The sequence below is a fragment of the Aspergillus multicolor genome (genome assembly GCF_047715735.1).
Source record: "Aspergillus multicolor strain CBS 133.54 unplaced genomic scaffold BDW74scaffold_8, whole genome shotgun sequence".
Lineage (NCBI taxonomy): Eukaryota > Fungi > Ascomycota > Eurotiomycetes > Eurotiales > Aspergillaceae > Aspergillus > Aspergillus multicolor.
Window position 1 is genome coordinate 498,788 of NW_027395959.1, and position 14,883 is coordinate 513,670.

At 51.4% G+C, this 14,883-nt stretch overlaps 8 protein-coding genes across 8 annotated transcripts; 5 read left to right on the top strand and 3 right to left on the bottom strand.

The window, feature by feature from the left end:
- Positions 1-465: 465 nt before the first annotated feature.
- Positions 466-2,813, top strand: BDW74DRAFT_167194 (putative C6 transcription factor; the record flags this gene model as incomplete). The annotated part of the gene is made up of 5 exons (XM_073726666.1): positions 466-1,163; positions 1,214-1,651; positions 1,709-2,090; positions 2,146-2,281; positions 2,341-2,813. 5 exons carry the CDS (start codon positions 466-468, stop codon positions 2,811-2,813), a joined length of 2,127 nt encoding a protein of 708 aa, XP_073585278.1.
- Positions 2,814-3,077: 264 nt separating this feature from the next.
- BDW74DRAFT_150659 (protein translocase subunit TIM50) lies at positions 3,078-5,228 on the bottom strand. The gene is made up of 3 exons (XM_073724048.1): positions 4,793-5,228; positions 4,004-4,735; positions 3,078-3,945 (listed from the first exon to the last, which is right to left on the bottom strand). Exons 1-3 carry the CDS (start codon positions 5,066-5,068, stop codon positions 3,355-3,357), a joined length of 1,599 nt encoding a protein of 532 aa, XP_073585279.1. The 5' UTR covers positions 5,069-5,228; the 3' UTR covers positions 3,078-3,354.
- Positions 5,229-5,376: 148 nt separating this feature from the next.
- BDW74DRAFT_134360 (uncharacterized protein) lies at positions 5,377-6,746 on the top strand. The gene has a single exon (XM_073722361.1). The coding sequence runs from the start codon at positions 5,739-5,741 to the stop codon at positions 6,651-6,653; it is 915 nt and encodes a 304-aa protein (XP_073585280.1). The 5' UTR covers positions 5,377-5,738; the 3' UTR covers positions 6,654-6,746.
- Positions 6,747-8,197, bottom strand: BDW74DRAFT_134297 (proteasome regulatory particle lid subunit RPN11). The gene is made up of 4 exons (XM_073722360.1): positions 8,017-8,197; positions 7,637-7,887; positions 7,049-7,584; positions 6,747-6,989 (listed from the first exon to the last, which is right to left on the bottom strand). Exons 1-4 carry the CDS (start codon positions 8,083-8,085, stop codon positions 6,841-6,843), a joined length of 1,005 nt encoding a protein of 334 aa, XP_073585281.1. The 5' UTR covers positions 8,086-8,197; the 3' UTR covers positions 6,747-6,840.
- Positions 8,198-8,372: 175 nt separating this feature from the next.
- On the top strand, positions 8,373-11,417 carry rpdA (histone deacetylase RPD3). The gene is made up of 4 exons (XM_073724049.1): positions 8,373-8,899; positions 8,958-9,258; positions 9,312-9,853; positions 9,903-11,417. Exons 1-4 carry the CDS (start codon positions 8,687-8,689, stop codon positions 10,908-10,910), a joined length of 2,064 nt encoding a protein of 687 aa, XP_073585282.1. The 5' UTR covers positions 8,373-8,686; the 3' UTR covers positions 10,911-11,417.
- On the top strand, positions 11,402-12,724 carry BDW74DRAFT_150667 (60S ribosomal protein uL14). Its single transcript, XM_073724050.1, has 5 exons — positions 11,402-11,496; positions 11,800-11,847; positions 12,016-12,262; positions 12,355-12,432; positions 12,489-12,724. Exons 1-5 carry the CDS (start codon positions 11,480-11,482, stop codon positions 12,519-12,521), a joined length of 423 nt encoding a protein of 140 aa, XP_073585283.1. The 5' UTR covers positions 11,402-11,479; the 3' UTR covers positions 12,522-12,724.
- On the top strand, positions 12,474-12,928 carry BDW74DRAFT_134262 (uncharacterized protein). Its single transcript, XM_073722359.1, has one exon. The coding sequence runs from the start codon at positions 12,584-12,586 to the stop codon at positions 12,866-12,868; it is 285 nt and encodes a 94-aa protein (XP_073585284.1). The 5' UTR covers positions 12,474-12,583; the 3' UTR covers positions 12,869-12,928.
- On the bottom strand, positions 12,859-14,842 carry BDW74DRAFT_150670 (uncharacterized protein). The gene has a single exon (XM_073724051.1). The coding sequence runs from the start codon at positions 14,687-14,689 to the stop codon at positions 12,989-12,991; it is 1,701 nt and encodes a 566-aa protein (XP_073585285.1). The 5' UTR covers positions 14,690-14,842; the 3' UTR covers positions 12,859-12,988.
- Positions 14,843-14,883: the final 41 nt, after the last annotated feature.

The following is a 14,883-nucleotide window of genomic DNA, read 5'->3' on the forward strand; positions in this document are numbered from 1 at the left end:
TGTTGGCAGGAGGGCTACAGAGTACCAAAGTACTAAAGTACTATTGACTCGGAAAGGATTGACCTGTCAATTGGCCATCTAGCTCTGTGGGCTTGTCATTGTTGCGATCAGAGACAATGTCGCATGCTGACTGCTGAGTGACTCCGCAATTAGATGCCGCGCTTGATTAAACTGCCCTGTCAGGCCGTCTCAGATTGAGAGAAGCCTGACTGAATGTTCTAGCCCAGAGATAACGGTTTATCTGTTCTTATCTGGCATATCTACCTGCTCCCGGCTGCAGATCACAAGAGATCTCGGCAAACACTATCTTCATCTCCCTGCTCGATTCCGCCTGGCCCTGTCAAGAATCTCGGAATCCCGCCCCGACAAGCGGGTGAGTCACGTGCTCCACTGTCCTTCTTTGCGCCGTATAATCCATGCGCCAGCGTTGGATTAATTAGATACTTGACGTCGTTGGGGCACAACATGCCTCCTGCAGCTGTCAAGCCTAGCCCAAACCCAAAGGTTGCCACACCGTCATTGAACGCTGGGGCAAGACCGTACCGGTCACACAAGGTCAGGGCCTGTGATCTGTGTCGGAAGCGCAAATCAAGATGTACAGTGGACATTCCAGGCCAATCATGTCTGTTATGCCGAGTCCAAGGAGCGGACTGTCACTATCAAGAGGAGCCCGGCAATGAGCTGCCCGCTCCCCACAGCCAGGACCCTGCAGGATGGCTCTCGGACCCCGTTGGCGATGGTTTTCACACAGGCCAGAAACGCAAGCGCTCTCCAGACACTGTTTCCCCGCCAATGACCTCCCGTCGGGAGGATGACATGTCTGAAGTCCGGCGGTCCCACTCAGCAGTACCCCGTCGAGGGAGTGAGCCAAGACGACAAGGAGTCGAGGACCCTCACAATGAATCTGTATTCATTGTCGGCCCAGTAGTAGCCGACGACGCCAATGTGATTGAAAAGCACATGCCTCCGCAGCAATCCAACAAGTCGGTGGAGCCAAAGAACCACCCATACAATGTTTATTCGAACGACCCTAGAAAACCCATTCTGTACACCACCGTGTCCAGAAGGAGACAAGGCATGCGTGTTGGCATACCGCCCGGCGAGAATCAGAAAGAGATATTGGAACAGATACTTGGACCATTTAAAGACGATTTAGTCAGACTGTACGCTTTTCTGGGCATTTGACCGTGCAACTCGCTAACGCTAATCATAGCTTTCTAGACCGATTCAATGCAGCTTTCCCCATATTTGACGGCGAAGCCTTTTGGGAAGCCTACATCTCAGACTCGCCCAGCGAGCCGCCCGCTTCCCTCCTATGCCAGGTCTATTCTATGTCATTAGTTCATTGGAAGCACACACCTAAACTTGCTTGCCATCCTAAACCAGATGTCCGGTATGCTGTGAATCTGACCGTGGCAGCCCTTCACGAGGAGTTCTCCGCCCCAGGGCTGTCAACTATCAGTGCAGCTCTTATTGATTTGTCTGGGCGACCTATCTTTTCTATGACTGGTAATGCTATCAGCTGTGGACGGATGGTATCCCTCGCTCATTGCCTTGGACTGAATCGAGATCCTAGCAACTGGAAACTGTCCCAACAGGAGCAAAACCAGCGTGTTCGTCTCTGGTGGGCTGTTGTTATACATGATCGCTGGTTAGTGTGGAGATTTCTTCACTTTTAATGTCTTATGGCTACTAACATTTCGTCAAGGGGGAGTTTTGGGCACGGTGTGCCTCCCCAGATCGCTAGAAACCAGTACGATGTGCCTCTTCCTACTGTCGAGGTCCTAGTACCTCCAGCATCGCGTACTCCTGAACGAGTAAGGGCAGCGCATTGTCACATTGCGCTATGCCGATTAACCGAGATCTTGGGTGAGCTGCTTCCGCTCGTCTACGGCCTCCAATCTCGATTACCTCGCGAGACGACCAAGAAGGTTCGCCAGATTCGGACAGACCTTGACGTCTGGGAAGACTCTCTCCCAGACTGGTTAAGATCACCACTGGGTCCATCAGAGGACAGGATAGCAGGCCTCAGTAGCTTACAACTAGCCTTCTTGGCCGTGAAGTTGCTCGTTGGGAGGGTAGAACTGAATGTAAGCACCCGCCTCAGGAGTACGCGGGTCCAAGCACCAGACTAATATACTATAGGACGTGAACAACTCAGAAACAGATCTTCCTGAAGCCCGCCGGTACTTCCACACCGAGTGCCGAAAGGGAGCCGAAGAAATCGTGCAGTTCATCTCATCCCTCCGGAAAGAGAACTTCAAAGAGTTCTGGCTGCCTTGTACGTGGACCTCCGGCGCACCTCAAAACACCTCGCTCAATATAGCTAACACCCAGCAGACAGTGCCTTCCACCTAACCTCAACAGCAACGCTCCTCGTCCGCTGCGCCTTCGAAACCTCCGACCCCGAAGTCGCCCGCACCTGCCTCGCAAACGTAGAATCCTTCCGCGCCATCCTCCGCCGCGTCCGCGAAGAGTACGACTGGGACGTAGCAGACATGTGCCTCGATCACTGCGAGCGCATCCTCAATCGCCTCCCTGGGAATGGCCTCAACGGCACCGCGTCTGCCACGGGCGTTTGCAACGCGCACGGGGCCAGCGGCGGCGCAGGCGTCATGGGACCGCCCGATAACACGAATGGACTAGTCAACCCAGCAGCAATCTCGATCTCGCTGCCTGAGACACAGACGAATAATGATATTGTGGATGATATGATGTCGATCTCGAACACATTCGGGACCATGGATGGGTTCCCGTTTGATATGACGGGGATCTGGGATGTTTCGGTATTTCAGGATGTGAATCTTACTTAGCTTATTTGGCATACGCTACGAGATGGGAGTTGTGAAGAAGAGGAGGGGAGAGGGGAAGGAAGGCGATGGTCCTCTTAACAGGCGCCTCCCTGTGTAGATGCTTTACTTATATATACCCAGTCTAGACGGCTCGCGGTTACGAGTCACGAGATGCATGTTCAACAATAGCAGGTTCATAAATATATGTTTACCATTGGAGCACACAGTCTCAATTAGACACCGAGAGGTGATAATTACAAGCACGAGACTATTGGGGATAGATAGTCCTCAATTTATACAACATTATATTTAAAATTTCGCATGCTATTTTACAATCACTCATGATGCTCAGGTAGTCACTAACCAAGAAAGAAAAAGAAAAATGCCCTCTATTTAATACACTACCACCGGAGAAAGGAAATCTGCAAGAGCGTCGGAGGCGCACATTATATGGGAGGGGAGAGAGAAAAGGGGCTTATAGGCAAGCAAGGGTTACTCGTCCTTGCCATTGAATAGACAGCAATAGAGATGTTATAGGCATTCCTCATGAGGTAGTATTGATTTACTCCTTCTTGGCACCGCCGAGGAAGCCGGTCAACGAACCCTTCATGCTTTCCATCTGCTCCTGGCGAAGCTTCTCTTCCTCGGCAGCCATTTCAGCAAGCCATTTCTCTCCGTTCTCGCGGATCTCCTTTTCAATCATCTCGTAGTTCTTCTGGCCACGCTCGCGAATTTGGTCCCAGAGCATCTTGCCCTCCTGCAGACCCGCGGTGGGCGACTGTTCACCATCCAGGGTGCGAGGGGATGACTTCAGACCAAGCGCCGAGGCCAAGCTACCAACGCCACTCCTGGGGCGTTTCTTCTGCTCCTCGGCAAGCTCCTTCTCAAAGCGCTCGCGCATGGCCTTCTCACGCTTGGCAAACTCAATAGGGATTGGTTGGTCTTCGAAGGACTTGAGGACTGTGCGCACATCATCCACGCCCATACCAGCAATGTATTCAAGGAAGGGAATCAGAGCAACGAGGGTCTTGTCCTTGGGGTTTCCATTCCACTTGTCAAGAATAATAGCGTTCTCAGGCTGTAGACGGGCGTGCTCATCCTTGGTGTCAATCAAAATGACCTTGGAGAGGTCACGGTTGAGGTAGGAGAGATCCTGATAAATCAAGTTAGCCACAGAGAGCCCATTAGAGTAAGCTATGCCTATTACATACCTTGATGTATTCGCCATCCTTGTACCTGGTAGCTTCCCTGAACAATGGCCAGCGGATGATACGGTAGGGGTCGAGCTTGCGAAGTACCTGATCGGCCATCATGCTAGGCACACTGGTGAAGAGGACAAGTTCGTAGTATTGGTTAAGATAGCGAAGGAAGTAATCGACTCCAGGTCGTTTGGCGACCCGCCATCCATGTTCACGGCTCCACTCGCTGTGCACAAGCAGATCCTCCAAACTCAAGACCAGTGTGTAGGGTTGGCGAAGGTTAGGGTCTTCATCGGGAAGCAGCTTTGGGAAGGCAGGGTCTTTGTAGTAGCTGGTGATGTCGCCCGATCGAGCTTTAATACGGTTGTACCAAAGTCCGAAGCCCCAGCCGGATGGAGCCTCCGGATGGGCGTTCTCCTCTTCGACGGTATCCCAGTTTCGCCCGAAGTATGCCATACCACCAGCGCTTCCCAGCAAGAGAAGTGCGTACATCAGCTTAGCCATACGGGCTCGCTTGCGGTCCAGAGACGATTCGTAGCCGCCCTTAGGGATATCGCCACGGCCGTCATCGTTGTAATCTTCCTCGAACCGGGAGGGGTCTTCAGTTAGGTTCAATGATCCGGAGCCACCTTTTTTAGTGCGAGCCTCCAGTTCAGCGGCGAGGGTGGAAGGGATACCCTGTGTAAGGTCGGGGAGCGGTCTCTGAGGCGCATCTTGTTCGGGTGGTGTAGAAGAAGATTCCGGCTTAAGTAGTCAAATTAGATCAAACTATACCCACTGGTTTGAAGAGTCCTAACTTACAGAGCCGGAGGATTGTGATGTAGTGTTTGCGGTGTTGGCTTTAGGGTCTGATGTCGTTTCGAACTCCGTCTGTTCCGCGGCATATTGCTCTTGTTGCGAGGCCTTGGCGGGCTGTTCAGGCTTCGAAGACTTGACGGATTCGGGGAGCTTGTAGGGGGTCTTGGGCTTGGAGGCCTTCGCGTAGCATCGCGAATGTGAAACAGGGATAGCTGATAGGCGAGGAGCGGAGACGAGACCGCTTGGCCTCGTCAAGGGTAAAATGGCACGGCGAAGCATGCTGTGATAGTTGAACGGAAGTTAAGAAAACAGTATACACCTGCTCAGCACAAGAGGGGTGAGAGCGTTGGCTCCGGGCCAGAAACGACGCCGCTCGGGGTATAAAGAGTCAGTTCGAGCGGCGAGAGAAACAATAATGTAATACTCGCAATTGAAGCTGAAAAGCGGCCGGGTGTCGAGGTCGCTGCCAGGAAAACCTGAAGTTTCATCATCGCTCTCGCTGCTACGGCGGAAGGTCACGGACCACTTGCGCATTTTCCGGTCCTATATAAGGACCCGCCGCTTGCCAATTTCTTACCTTTTCTTTTTTTTTCTCCAATTTTGAAAGTTGATCACCCAGTCCACAAATTTGACCCTTCGTGCCATTTTCACATGCATGCCGGGTTGTATTAGCTGGGGAGACTGATATTCCCACACCCAAGAGCCGCGGCGAAGAATTTTTGTGCAGCCGCAGCCCCGTTAGTGGGATACAAACCTCATATATCTGTCTCTCGTTGATAAGTGGTAGGCTCATGCCTGCTATCTTGTGAAAACGTATCGTCCTGTTCTTCACGATTTCAGTTTAAAATCAATAATGGCATGTTTTAGACCATCAATCGCCTAGTGACGGCTTACACACTTCCGTATCGTTCCTGCGTATATTTAGATCACAGTCTTTCAATCTCCCACGATGACCGACGACCTCATAGAACCTCTGCGGAGAGTACGTTTCGCGGATCCTCCACCCGGGGGTGGTCGATACAAGCTTCGCAATATAGCGTCGACGGCGTACGATTCTGACGAAGACGAAGAGGAGGAGATTTACCCCACGCCGAGTGAGCCATTCCGCTTATTCGACTTGCCGGCTGAAATCCGTCTACGCATCTACCACTTTGCCCTTTTCACACCCCGGCGTCGCAGCAAGGAGACAAACGGCAACGTGGGGGCTTCCGCGAGGAACCCCTCGCGCTCTCCTCAAGCGGATCGAATTGCTCTTTTTCTCGCTTCGAGACAACTGCATGATGAAGCATCTGATTACTTTTACTCGACGCAAGCTTTTCGCATCTTCCATATCCAAGACTATTCACGGATACCTACTGTCCGGAGTATACCGACCAAATATCGCTCATGTATCGGTACGATCGAGTTGATACTAGGATCAAGCTGGACGGCACCGCCTCGCTCATGGAGGGTTACTCGCCAACTAGGGCTGGAAGAGATGACACGCCTCCGGGTTCTGAAGGTCTTCGTCGAGTGCGATCCGTCCCATCCAGTATTCAACGGCTTCCGCATCTCAAATGACTTCTACTCCGACTTTGCCGGCGGTTTGCTACAGCAAATCCTGGAAAAACTGCCACGTTTGGAGTACGTCGAATTTGATGGAAACCCGTCCGTCATGAAGGGTGGAGCATTGATGAGGCGACTGCTGCATGAAGCAAGAACAGCAGGCAAGAAAATCGTGTGGGGTCCTCAAAGAGGTTGGACAGACTACGATAAGGAGGACATGATTGCCGAGAGGGTTGTCTACGGATTGCAGAGCACTGCCAGAAGACCCCAAGTGACTTATGTCAGAGAGAACCCTTCATTCTTTGAAGAAATTGTGTAAATATAACTTGGATGAAAACTCTAAGGGTTTTGTACATAGGTTTTTAGCCACTACGTCTTAATCAAAGGATTGGTAAACCATGTCGTTCAAGCTCTAGGTCTTTGGTCAAACACGCAGACACGACACTCGGGATGTCATTTCGTCAAGTCAATAAGATCTGTAGCTATGTTCTAATAGCATATATCCATTATAGCTCCTCGTCCACTTCCATGCTGGTGCCATTCTGAGGGCCTTTGCCATTCGACTGACGTGCCACCGAAGCCTCCTTATCGATCATCTGCCGTGAGACAGCAACAATGTTGTCTTCGATCAACTGTTGGCTCACGTCCTCGATGTCTGGTGTATTTGTCAGAATATGCTCCAGATCATTTTCGTAATGGATATTGAGCGCTTACGCTTCTTGGGGTCAACCTTGCCAACATATCTCGTCTTCAACTGGTCCTTGGTGAGCTCAGTCTCTTCCTTCACTCGCTTCTCGTAGCCCTCGGCCAAGTTGACGAGCTGCTTCATACGGTCAACGTTGTGCTGGCATTCGTCATGGAAGTCATTCATTTGCAGCGCCTCTGTCCAGACTTGCTTGTGAAGGTTCATCAGCATGTTCTCCTCAAGTCCTGTCTTGCGGTAGTTGATGCCAATGCTGTAGTAGTGTCTGTTTAATCCATGAATCAGAGCCTGAATTGATGGCTTGTTCAAGTGACCAAGGTTGGAGGTGGTTTGTCGGGGTTCTTGACCCATAACAACGGTCTGGGGCTGAATAAGACGGAAAGCATCGATGACGACCTTGCCTTTGACGGACTGAATTGGGTCAACGACTACAGCGACGGCGCGTGGCGTGAGCTGCTCGAACGATTGCTGGGTGTTAATATCGACGGAGGAGAGCCAGCATCCAAAACCGGGATGGGAGTGATACCAGCCGACAACAGGTTCCGGTCTAAAGCTACTTTTCAGCACGGTCCGAGCATTATCGCCTGAATGAAACCTACCGTCCAGTTTGCCGAAGCATGTCCATCATCTTGGTCTGGAATACGGGGTCGACAGCTTCGACACTGACACCTGTACCACTTTGAGGCATGGCAAACACATCCGTTACCCGCACCGTATATTCATCCACAAATTCACCCAGCATCAGACCCATCACTTCCATGGGCACACCTGCTCGTCCATGCCTTAGCATCTTCAATAGCGCGAGTGATGAAATGTGTACGGTTTCGCAGTTATCGAGGAGGTTCGTGTCCTAGATGGTTACGTATCAGCATATAGGACTCGGCCTCTCTACACGCCGGGAAGTTCCAAGTAATTAAACACATAATGCTCAACTTCAGATAAAGCAGTAGGGTAAGGTAGCCGGGAAATGTCCACTCACAGCACCTGGGGCCGCGCCATTCATCCCCATGCCTTGGGCGGCCTGGATCATTCGAGTGAGTCTATCCATTGTTGTCGATGAAAACTAGAGGAAGACGAAGTAATCGGAAGCAAGAAGTAAAGGACTACTTCCTCAGCGGAAGCTTCAGATAGCCTGTTGGCGTTGGAGCGGCGCCCACGGGATGAGAATAGAATGTGGAAAGGAACTCAAAGTTGTACAGATATTGAAGCAGAGGATGAGAGAGCAGAGGAGAAGGACGAAGATGGGGGAAAAGGTATCGAATGAGGCGTTGGTTAAGATGCCGTGTCCGTGATGATCCAGGCTTGAGCTTCGCAGGCATGAGAGGCTGACGAAGGCGGTGAAGGCAGCTCCTGTGCGGGCGCCGTCTTTCGTTCGGCCTCCCCTTCGTTTCCTCCCAGCCCGGAGTAGATTCTCATCCACCCTAATCTACCCCATAGCTCCAATCTCTCTGATGTATACTCATTAACCCTTTTACTCAATAGACGGGTGTATCTGCTTATTTCAGGCAAGATTTGATCCCGGATCTTGCGTTTCCTGCCTTTTAACACGGCCTTCTCTATTTCCGAGGAAACTCCGCGCTTTGGAGATATTCCCATCCGCCGTCCTGACTGAGAATAGACTGTCGCCTTATTACGAACCAACCTTCACCATGGCCTCAGGAACCTCGGGGCCTGCAGGGCCTCCTTTGGACCCCATCAATCTAAATGGAGCTTCAGATCGCAGCAAGAGAGTCGCGTATTTCTATGACTCCGATGTGGGAAACTATGCATATGTATCGGGGCATCCCATGAAGCCTCATCGCATCAGGATGACGCACAGCTTGGTGATGAATTACAGTCTCTACAAAAAGATGGAAATCTACGTGAGTTATTGTGGATATGTTGGTTTGGGAAGCTTTGCGCTAATCGATGCCCTTGTAGCGTGCGAAGCCCGCTTCCAAGTTCGAAATGACCCAATTCCACACCGATGAATACATCGACTTTCTCTCAAAAGTAACCCCCGACAACATGGAGGCCTATGCGAAAGAACAAAGCAAGTACAATGTCGGTGACGACTGTCCTGTATTTGACGGGCTGTTTGAGTTCTGCGGTATCAGCGCTGGCGGTAGTATGGAGGGTGCTGCCCGCCTCAACCGGAATAAATGCGATATCGCCGTGAACTGGGCTGGCGGCCTCCACCACGCCAAGAAGAGCGAGGCAAGTGGTTTCTGCTATGTCAACGGTAGGTCAAATGCTGATCTTTGAATTTTACGGCATGCTGATGGATCAATCCAGATATTGTTCTCGGAATCCTTGAGTTGCTCCGCTTCAAGCAGCGAGTTTTGTACATTGACATTGATGTCCATCACGGTGATGGCGTGGAAGAGGCGTTTTACACTACAGACCGCGTGATGACCGTCTCATTCCACAAGTACGGCGAGTACTTCCCCGGAACCGGCGAACTGCGCGATATTGGAGTTGGGCAGGGTAAATACTATGCTGTCAACTTCCCGCTCCGTGATGGTATTGATGATGTTTCGTACAAGAGCATCTTCGAGCCTGTCATTAAGAGTGTAATGGACTGGTACCGTCCCGAGGCTGTTGTTCTCCAATGCGGCGGCGACAGTCTCTCGGGTGATCGCCTAGGATGCTTTAACCTCAGCATGCGTGGCCACGCGAACTGCGTCAACTATGTCAAAAGCTTCAACCTACCAACGCTGATCCTCGGAGGTGGTGGTTATACCATGCGCAATGTTGCACGAACTTGGGCCTTCGAGACTGGTATTCTTGTTGGCGATAGCCTAGGCTCTGAGCTTCCTTATAACGACTATTACGAGGTAAGTACCCCATTGGTGGCATATTAATCAGTATGCTTATGCTAGACAGTACTTTGCACCTGATTACGAGCTTGATGTCCGCCCATCAAATATGGACAATGCGAATACGAGAGAGTACCTGGACAAGATTCGAACACAGGTTGTCGAGAACCTCAAGCGGACAGCCTTTGCTCCATCTGTGCAAATGACTGATGTCCCACGTGAATCCCTGGTAGACGGCATGGATGACGAAGCCGAGGCGATTCTCGACGATCTGGATGAGGATGAAAACAAGGACAAACGTTTCACAAAGCGACGGTTTGATCACTATGTCGAGAAGCCAGGCGAACTAAGTGACAGCGAGGATGAGGATGAGAATGCCGCAAATGGCGTCAGCCGCAAACCGACTCACTTAAAACGACGCAACCAGGCCAACTACCGGCTAGATCTTGCTGATTCTGGGATTGAAAGTGGAATGGCTACACCACAAGATGCCTCATCGGTGCCTGATGACGAGATGGACATTGGTGCCGATGCTAAGATGACAGAAGCGCCTGGACCAGAAGGCGATTCTGAAGCCCAGGGAGCGTCTTCCGCTGCCGATGCTCCGTCCAGAGCAGAGAATAGATCCACTGACGAGCCATCTGAAATGATGATCGATGCGAAAGAGCCCGCTCCTACATCCGTGCCTGTTTCTCGCCCAGACTCTGCAAAACCAGCAGATGAAGATACGACCATGGAAGACGCAGACATTCCCGTGCCTGATGTAAACCAGGAGCAAGCGTCAATGGTAAACGAGCCGCTGCATAACAACCCCGCAGAAGAGACACCCGCGTCAGAGAGTGCCGTGCCCGAGACGACGCCCCAAACAAGGACATTGAATCCCAATGCAGGCCAGGAGCAGAAAGAGTCAGAGGCTGCGAAGGGGGCCGAATCCACGACAATGGCGACCGAGCCCCAAGACAAGGCTCCTGAAGCTCCTCAAACTGAGGTCACCCACGCGGTGACAGCGGAGCAAGAGACGCTCAAGCCCGAGGAGCCAAGTGCAGAGACACAGCCCGAAGCCTCGAAGGCGTAGGGGCTAGCCCCGCAATAATGGCAGCGGCGTTTGTACTCGGGTTCGTGGCGCAAAGGGCACGGTGTTTGGCTTGCAATGTTCTAAAGGAGGGTTGTTCTTTCGCATTTATGCTATACCGCTTAACATCTAAGCTTGATGAGGAAATAATTTATGTACTCAATTTCGATTCTTGTATTACATTGATTCTACGTTGCCTATTTCTTAGTTAGATCAAGAGAATTATTCTAATACCAAGAGAAGGAGAAATATAAGCCAGGCATCTACTCACGGAGTACCGCTCCAAGAGTCATAGATATAGCTCTCATCCCTATGCGATGCCCTCATAGATACAGCTGACAAAGCTAAAACAGAGATGTCTTCCCGAAACAGCAAAGCCTTAGGGCTCAGAGACCCCACTCAGAAGAGCCAATGAGGCCCCACCGCCAAGATTTTACAGAGCACACCCGCACTAAGCGAGAACACTGAGAAACCCAAGTGGAAAGCCATCCAACTCCGTCTCGACCTCTCGTCGCCTCCCTTCTGTCGCCAAACCCGTTATCCGACACCGTTAACGCGAATACATAGCCAAGATGTCTTCCAAGAGAGGGTGAGTTTTTGAGTTTATTTGGTCATGCTTGTGGTTTGCGCTGGGATATGCTACGCCACGGACGATTCGATTATCCGGCTCAATGTTGTCAATACGCGGAGAAGAAGCGATTCAATGATGAATTGGACGAGGAAGGGGGGGATATAAGAATTTATAAAACAAAACGACATGGACCGAACGACCGATCGACTTTTTTCCTTTCTCTGCGGCCGGGTGGATTCGATTTCGATTTGGGATTCGAGATTTGCTGGGGAAATGACCATGCCTTGAAAATACATTAGCTAACCGGTCTTTTCTAATCAGTCGTGGTGTTGCCGGCAACAAGCTGAAGATGACGCTCGGTCTGCCTTGGTACGTTCCATCCATCAACCCAATCCGAACCTACACAAAATGCACGCCGAACAGCGATCATCGAACATGAAACCGAATTCTCGATCCGTTCTACCCTCCTCTACACTCCAAACGAACCCACCGAATTTATCCCGATTTGGCTAGGAACTAGGACTAACATTCGAACAGCGGCGCCGTCCTCAACTGCTGCGACAACTCCGGTGCCCGTAACCTCTACATCATCTCCGTCAAGGGTATCGGTGCGCGCCTGAACCGTCTCCCCGCCGCCGGTGTCGGTGACATGGTCATGGCCACCGTCAAGAAGGGAAAGCCCGAGCTCCGTAAGAAGGTCATGCCCGCTGTCGTTGTCCGCCAGAGCAAGCCCTGGCGCCGACCTGACGGCATCTACCTCTACTTCGAGGACAATGCCGGTGTTGTACGTTTTCCCTGCGCCAACCGTTTGAGATGCGACCATCGAATACAATGAAGTCGCTTGAATTGAGAGGAACATGTCTAACATATGTTCAGATCGTCAACGCCAAGGGTGAAATGAAGGGTTCCGCTATCACCGGCCCCGTCGGTAAGGAGGCTGCTGAGCTTTGGCCTGTGAGTTCTATCCGATACTCTTATATCCGGTTCTCAACTGATGTGTTCTTCTCCAGCGTATTGCCTCCAACTCCGGTGTTGTCATGTAAACGGGTGTCCAACGGGAAATGGGATGTATTAGAACGAAATACCAGCGGGCTTCTTTTTAAAAATGAAAAAGATCTTGATACTCTTTCCATCTGTTCTCCTTGTTTTTCTTCCATCCGTCGCTCGGGCGAGGCTACATAGGCTGTCGTACGAATGGACAAATTATGACTCGATGAGCAATGATAATAAAGGGCAAAGAGACGGGTGCCTCTATAGTCTATACTCCGTAGTTACCCTCTTCTCTAGGCCTGGACCCCTGCTCTTATCGGCCGTAATCAGTATCCTTGTCAAGGCGGAGTATGCGGACATGTACAATTCTTATCCATTTTACACCCGGTGGTCATTCTAGACATCTTTCCAACGCTCTATTAATATACACCAAAAAAAAACCAAAATAATATCATATAGTACAAGAAACTCAATAAGAAGTCTGGTCCCTTCAACAAGACAAGCTTTCGAACCAAGCTCCTTATTTCGTCTTCTTATCAGCCGCGACAGGTGGCTTGGATGGCGATCCAGATCCAGAATATCCAAGCACCGAAACCAAAACATACAAGGACCCGACAACCAGCGTGATAAGATCAATCACATGCACCGCCCACCAGATATGCTGCACACCAGCAGGGCACATGGTGACAGCGTACTTCCACTCTGAGGCGGTAGCGTCGAACCATAGAGATAGAAGGCCTGCGTTGCCGCCATACTCGCCCATCATGGAGCGGAGCGTGATTTCTCTGATTGACGGGGAAGATGACTGCTCGTGGTTTCCGGCATTAGCATTATAACGTGTTGCATTCCATGTCCAGGCCGGCTGGTCATCTTTGGCTTCCTTGCGGAGAGTATCTTCGTTGTCCTCAGCAGCCGACTGTGATTGTTTCTGTATGGAATGAACGACATCACATCCCGTATGATCATGGCCTGTCAGGATGAGCCCGTTTCTCCCTCGGCCGCCTGCCGGCGCACCCTCATCCCCGCTCATTCCAAAAATCCCCTGCAGAACCCCATTGGAACTAACGTGCTCGCTGAGATGATTCTGCTCGCGTAGCCCGCCGGCCTTATATCGCTCTTTACTTGATTCATCGTCCTTCTCGAAGTAGGTAAAGTAAGGGCCATCTGTGCAGACGCCATCCGGCTTATGGAGCGGAAGGTGGGTAAGCAGAAGCGTAAACGTGCTCCGGTCATCGACAGGGTATGATCTATCAATAAGACTGTTGATATATGCGTACCCCTGGCGCTGGATATCCTGGGAGTAAACCGGGCCGTCGAGCGTCAGGCTATTGAGGTTGATAAGATGCAGCGTAGGCGTGATATTCCCAACCGGGGGGTGATGGAACCGGATGTCCCAGTTCGCACGGCCGAAGACTTCTTCAAAGCGTGAGATGCGCTGTTCACTGGCGTCCCCCGAGTACCCTACGTCGTGGTTGCCAACGATGTTGATAATCCGGTGTGCCCATTCGGACGAGGAGGGCAGTAATTCCTTTTCATTCTCGACCCCAGCAGCTTCCACATAGTCCTTTTCACCCGTTCGGGTAATCTCATCATCTACGCGCTCTCCACCCTTGAAGACACGCTGCCAATACCGATCCCCCCTCCGCCGAAACTCCTCGTCCGTAACCCATTGGCTTCCAATAAGATCGCCCAGGACCGTAACATGCGTCGGCCTTGTCCACCAGTGTAACGTGCGATATATGTGCGCGAGATAATAATCGTTTCCTAAGAGATCGAGTCGTTTTCGCTGTGCGGCAAGGGCGCGCGGGAGATCTTGCGCGACGAGGCTCCGCAGGGCCGTTGAAATCGTCTTCCAAACATCAAGGTGCGTCGGGAACGGCGCGATGTTGATGGATTCAAGGGTGTCGTTCCAGTGTTTCTGGATTCGGGCCCCGAGTTCGTTTTCTGGACGTGGGAGCGAGCTGTCGCCCTCGAGCTGGGGGTCGGCTAGGACGAGGAGGCGGAATATTGCTGGGTCTTGGTCGGAAGTGAATTGTGGCGTGAGGTGTTGTTTTGAGGTATATATGAATGCGCTGGCAGACTGCGAGGCATCGGAAATGTATGAAGGAAGAGGATATGCGCAGCCAGAGAAGACGGGGTAGAGGTACAGGTAGACGGTGGTGGTGACGGCGAGCGGAAGAAGGCCGAGGAGAAGCCGGGAGAGGAGCCAGCGCAGGGACATTGAAGCGACACAAAAGAAGGATATAAAATATTACATACGTTATAAAGTCATGTTCAATGATAGTCCATCCCTCAAAGTGGACAAGGAAGTTATAAACCATGCCTGACCTGGAGACTTAATTTCGAGGGCGGCTGGGCGGGGAGCGTAGATCATATTTGACAGGTAGAAATAGACACACTGAGTATACTAACCAA

What these genes read in the sequence shown, in the direction of transcription:
- BDW74DRAFT_150659 (XM_073724048.1), bottom strand. Translation starts at nt 5,068, where the DNA reads ATGCTTCGCCGTGCCATTTTACCCTTGACGAGGCCAAGCGGTCTCGTC. An exon ending in CATCACAATCCTCCGGCTCT is followed by an intron (nt 4,736 to 4,792) that starts GTAAGTTAGGAC and finishes TGACTACTTAAG; the next exon opens with CCGGAATCTTCTTCTACACC. An exon ending in AGGATGGCGAATACATCAAG is followed by an intron (nt 3,946 to 4,003) that starts GTATGTAATAGG and finishes TTGATTTATCAG; the next exon opens with GATCTCTCCTACCTCAACCG.
- BDW74DRAFT_134360 (XM_073722361.1), top strand. Translation starts at nt 5,739, where the DNA reads ATGACCGACGACCTCATAGAACCTCTGCGGAGAGTACGTTTCGCGGAT.
- BDW74DRAFT_134297 (XM_073722360.1), bottom strand. Translation starts at nt 8,085, where the DNA reads ATGGATAGACTCACTCGAATGATCCAGGCCGCCCAAGGCATGGGGATG. An exon ending in ATGGCGCGGCCCCAGGTGCT is followed by an intron (nt 7,888 to 8,016) that starts GTGAGTGGACAT and finishes GTAACCATCTAG; the next exon opens with GACACGAACCTCCTCGATAA. An exon ending in ATGCTTCGGCAAACTGGACG is followed by an intron (nt 7,585 to 7,636) that starts GTAGGTTTCATT and finishes AAGTAGCTTTAG; the next exon opens with ACCGGAACCTGTTGTCGGCT.
- rpdA (XM_073724049.1), top strand. Translation starts at nt 8,687, where the DNA reads ATGGCCTCAGGAACCTCGGGGCCTGCAGGGCCTCCTTTGGACCCCATC. An exon ending in ACAAAAAGATGGAAATCTAC is followed by an intron (nt 8,900 to 8,957) that starts GTGAGTTATTGT and finishes ATGCCCTTGTAG; the next exon opens with CGTGCGAAGCCCGCTTCCAA. An exon ending in TGGTTTCTGCTATGTCAACG is followed by an intron (nt 9,259 to 9,311) that starts GTAGGTCAAATG and finishes GGATCAATCCAG; the next exon opens with ATATTGTTCTCGGAATCCTT.
- BDW74DRAFT_150667 (XM_073724050.1), top strand. An exon ending in ATGACGCTCGGTCTGCCTTG is followed by an intron (nt 11,848 to 12,015) that starts GTACGTTCCATC and finishes ACATTCGAACAG; the next exon opens with CGGCGCCGTCCTCAACTGCT. An exon ending in TCGAGGACAATGCCGGTGTT is followed by an intron (nt 12,263 to 12,354) that starts GTACGTTTTCCC and finishes ACATATGTTCAG; the next exon opens with ATCGTCAACGCCAAGGGTGA.
- BDW74DRAFT_134262 (XM_073722359.1), top strand. Translation starts at nt 12,584, where the DNA reads ATGAAAAAGATCTTGATACTCTTTCCATCTGTTCTCCTTGTTTTTCTT.
- BDW74DRAFT_150670 (XM_073724051.1), bottom strand. Translation starts at nt 14,689, where the DNA reads ATGTCCCTGCGCTGGCTCCTCTCCCGGCTTCTCCTCGGCCTTCTTCCG.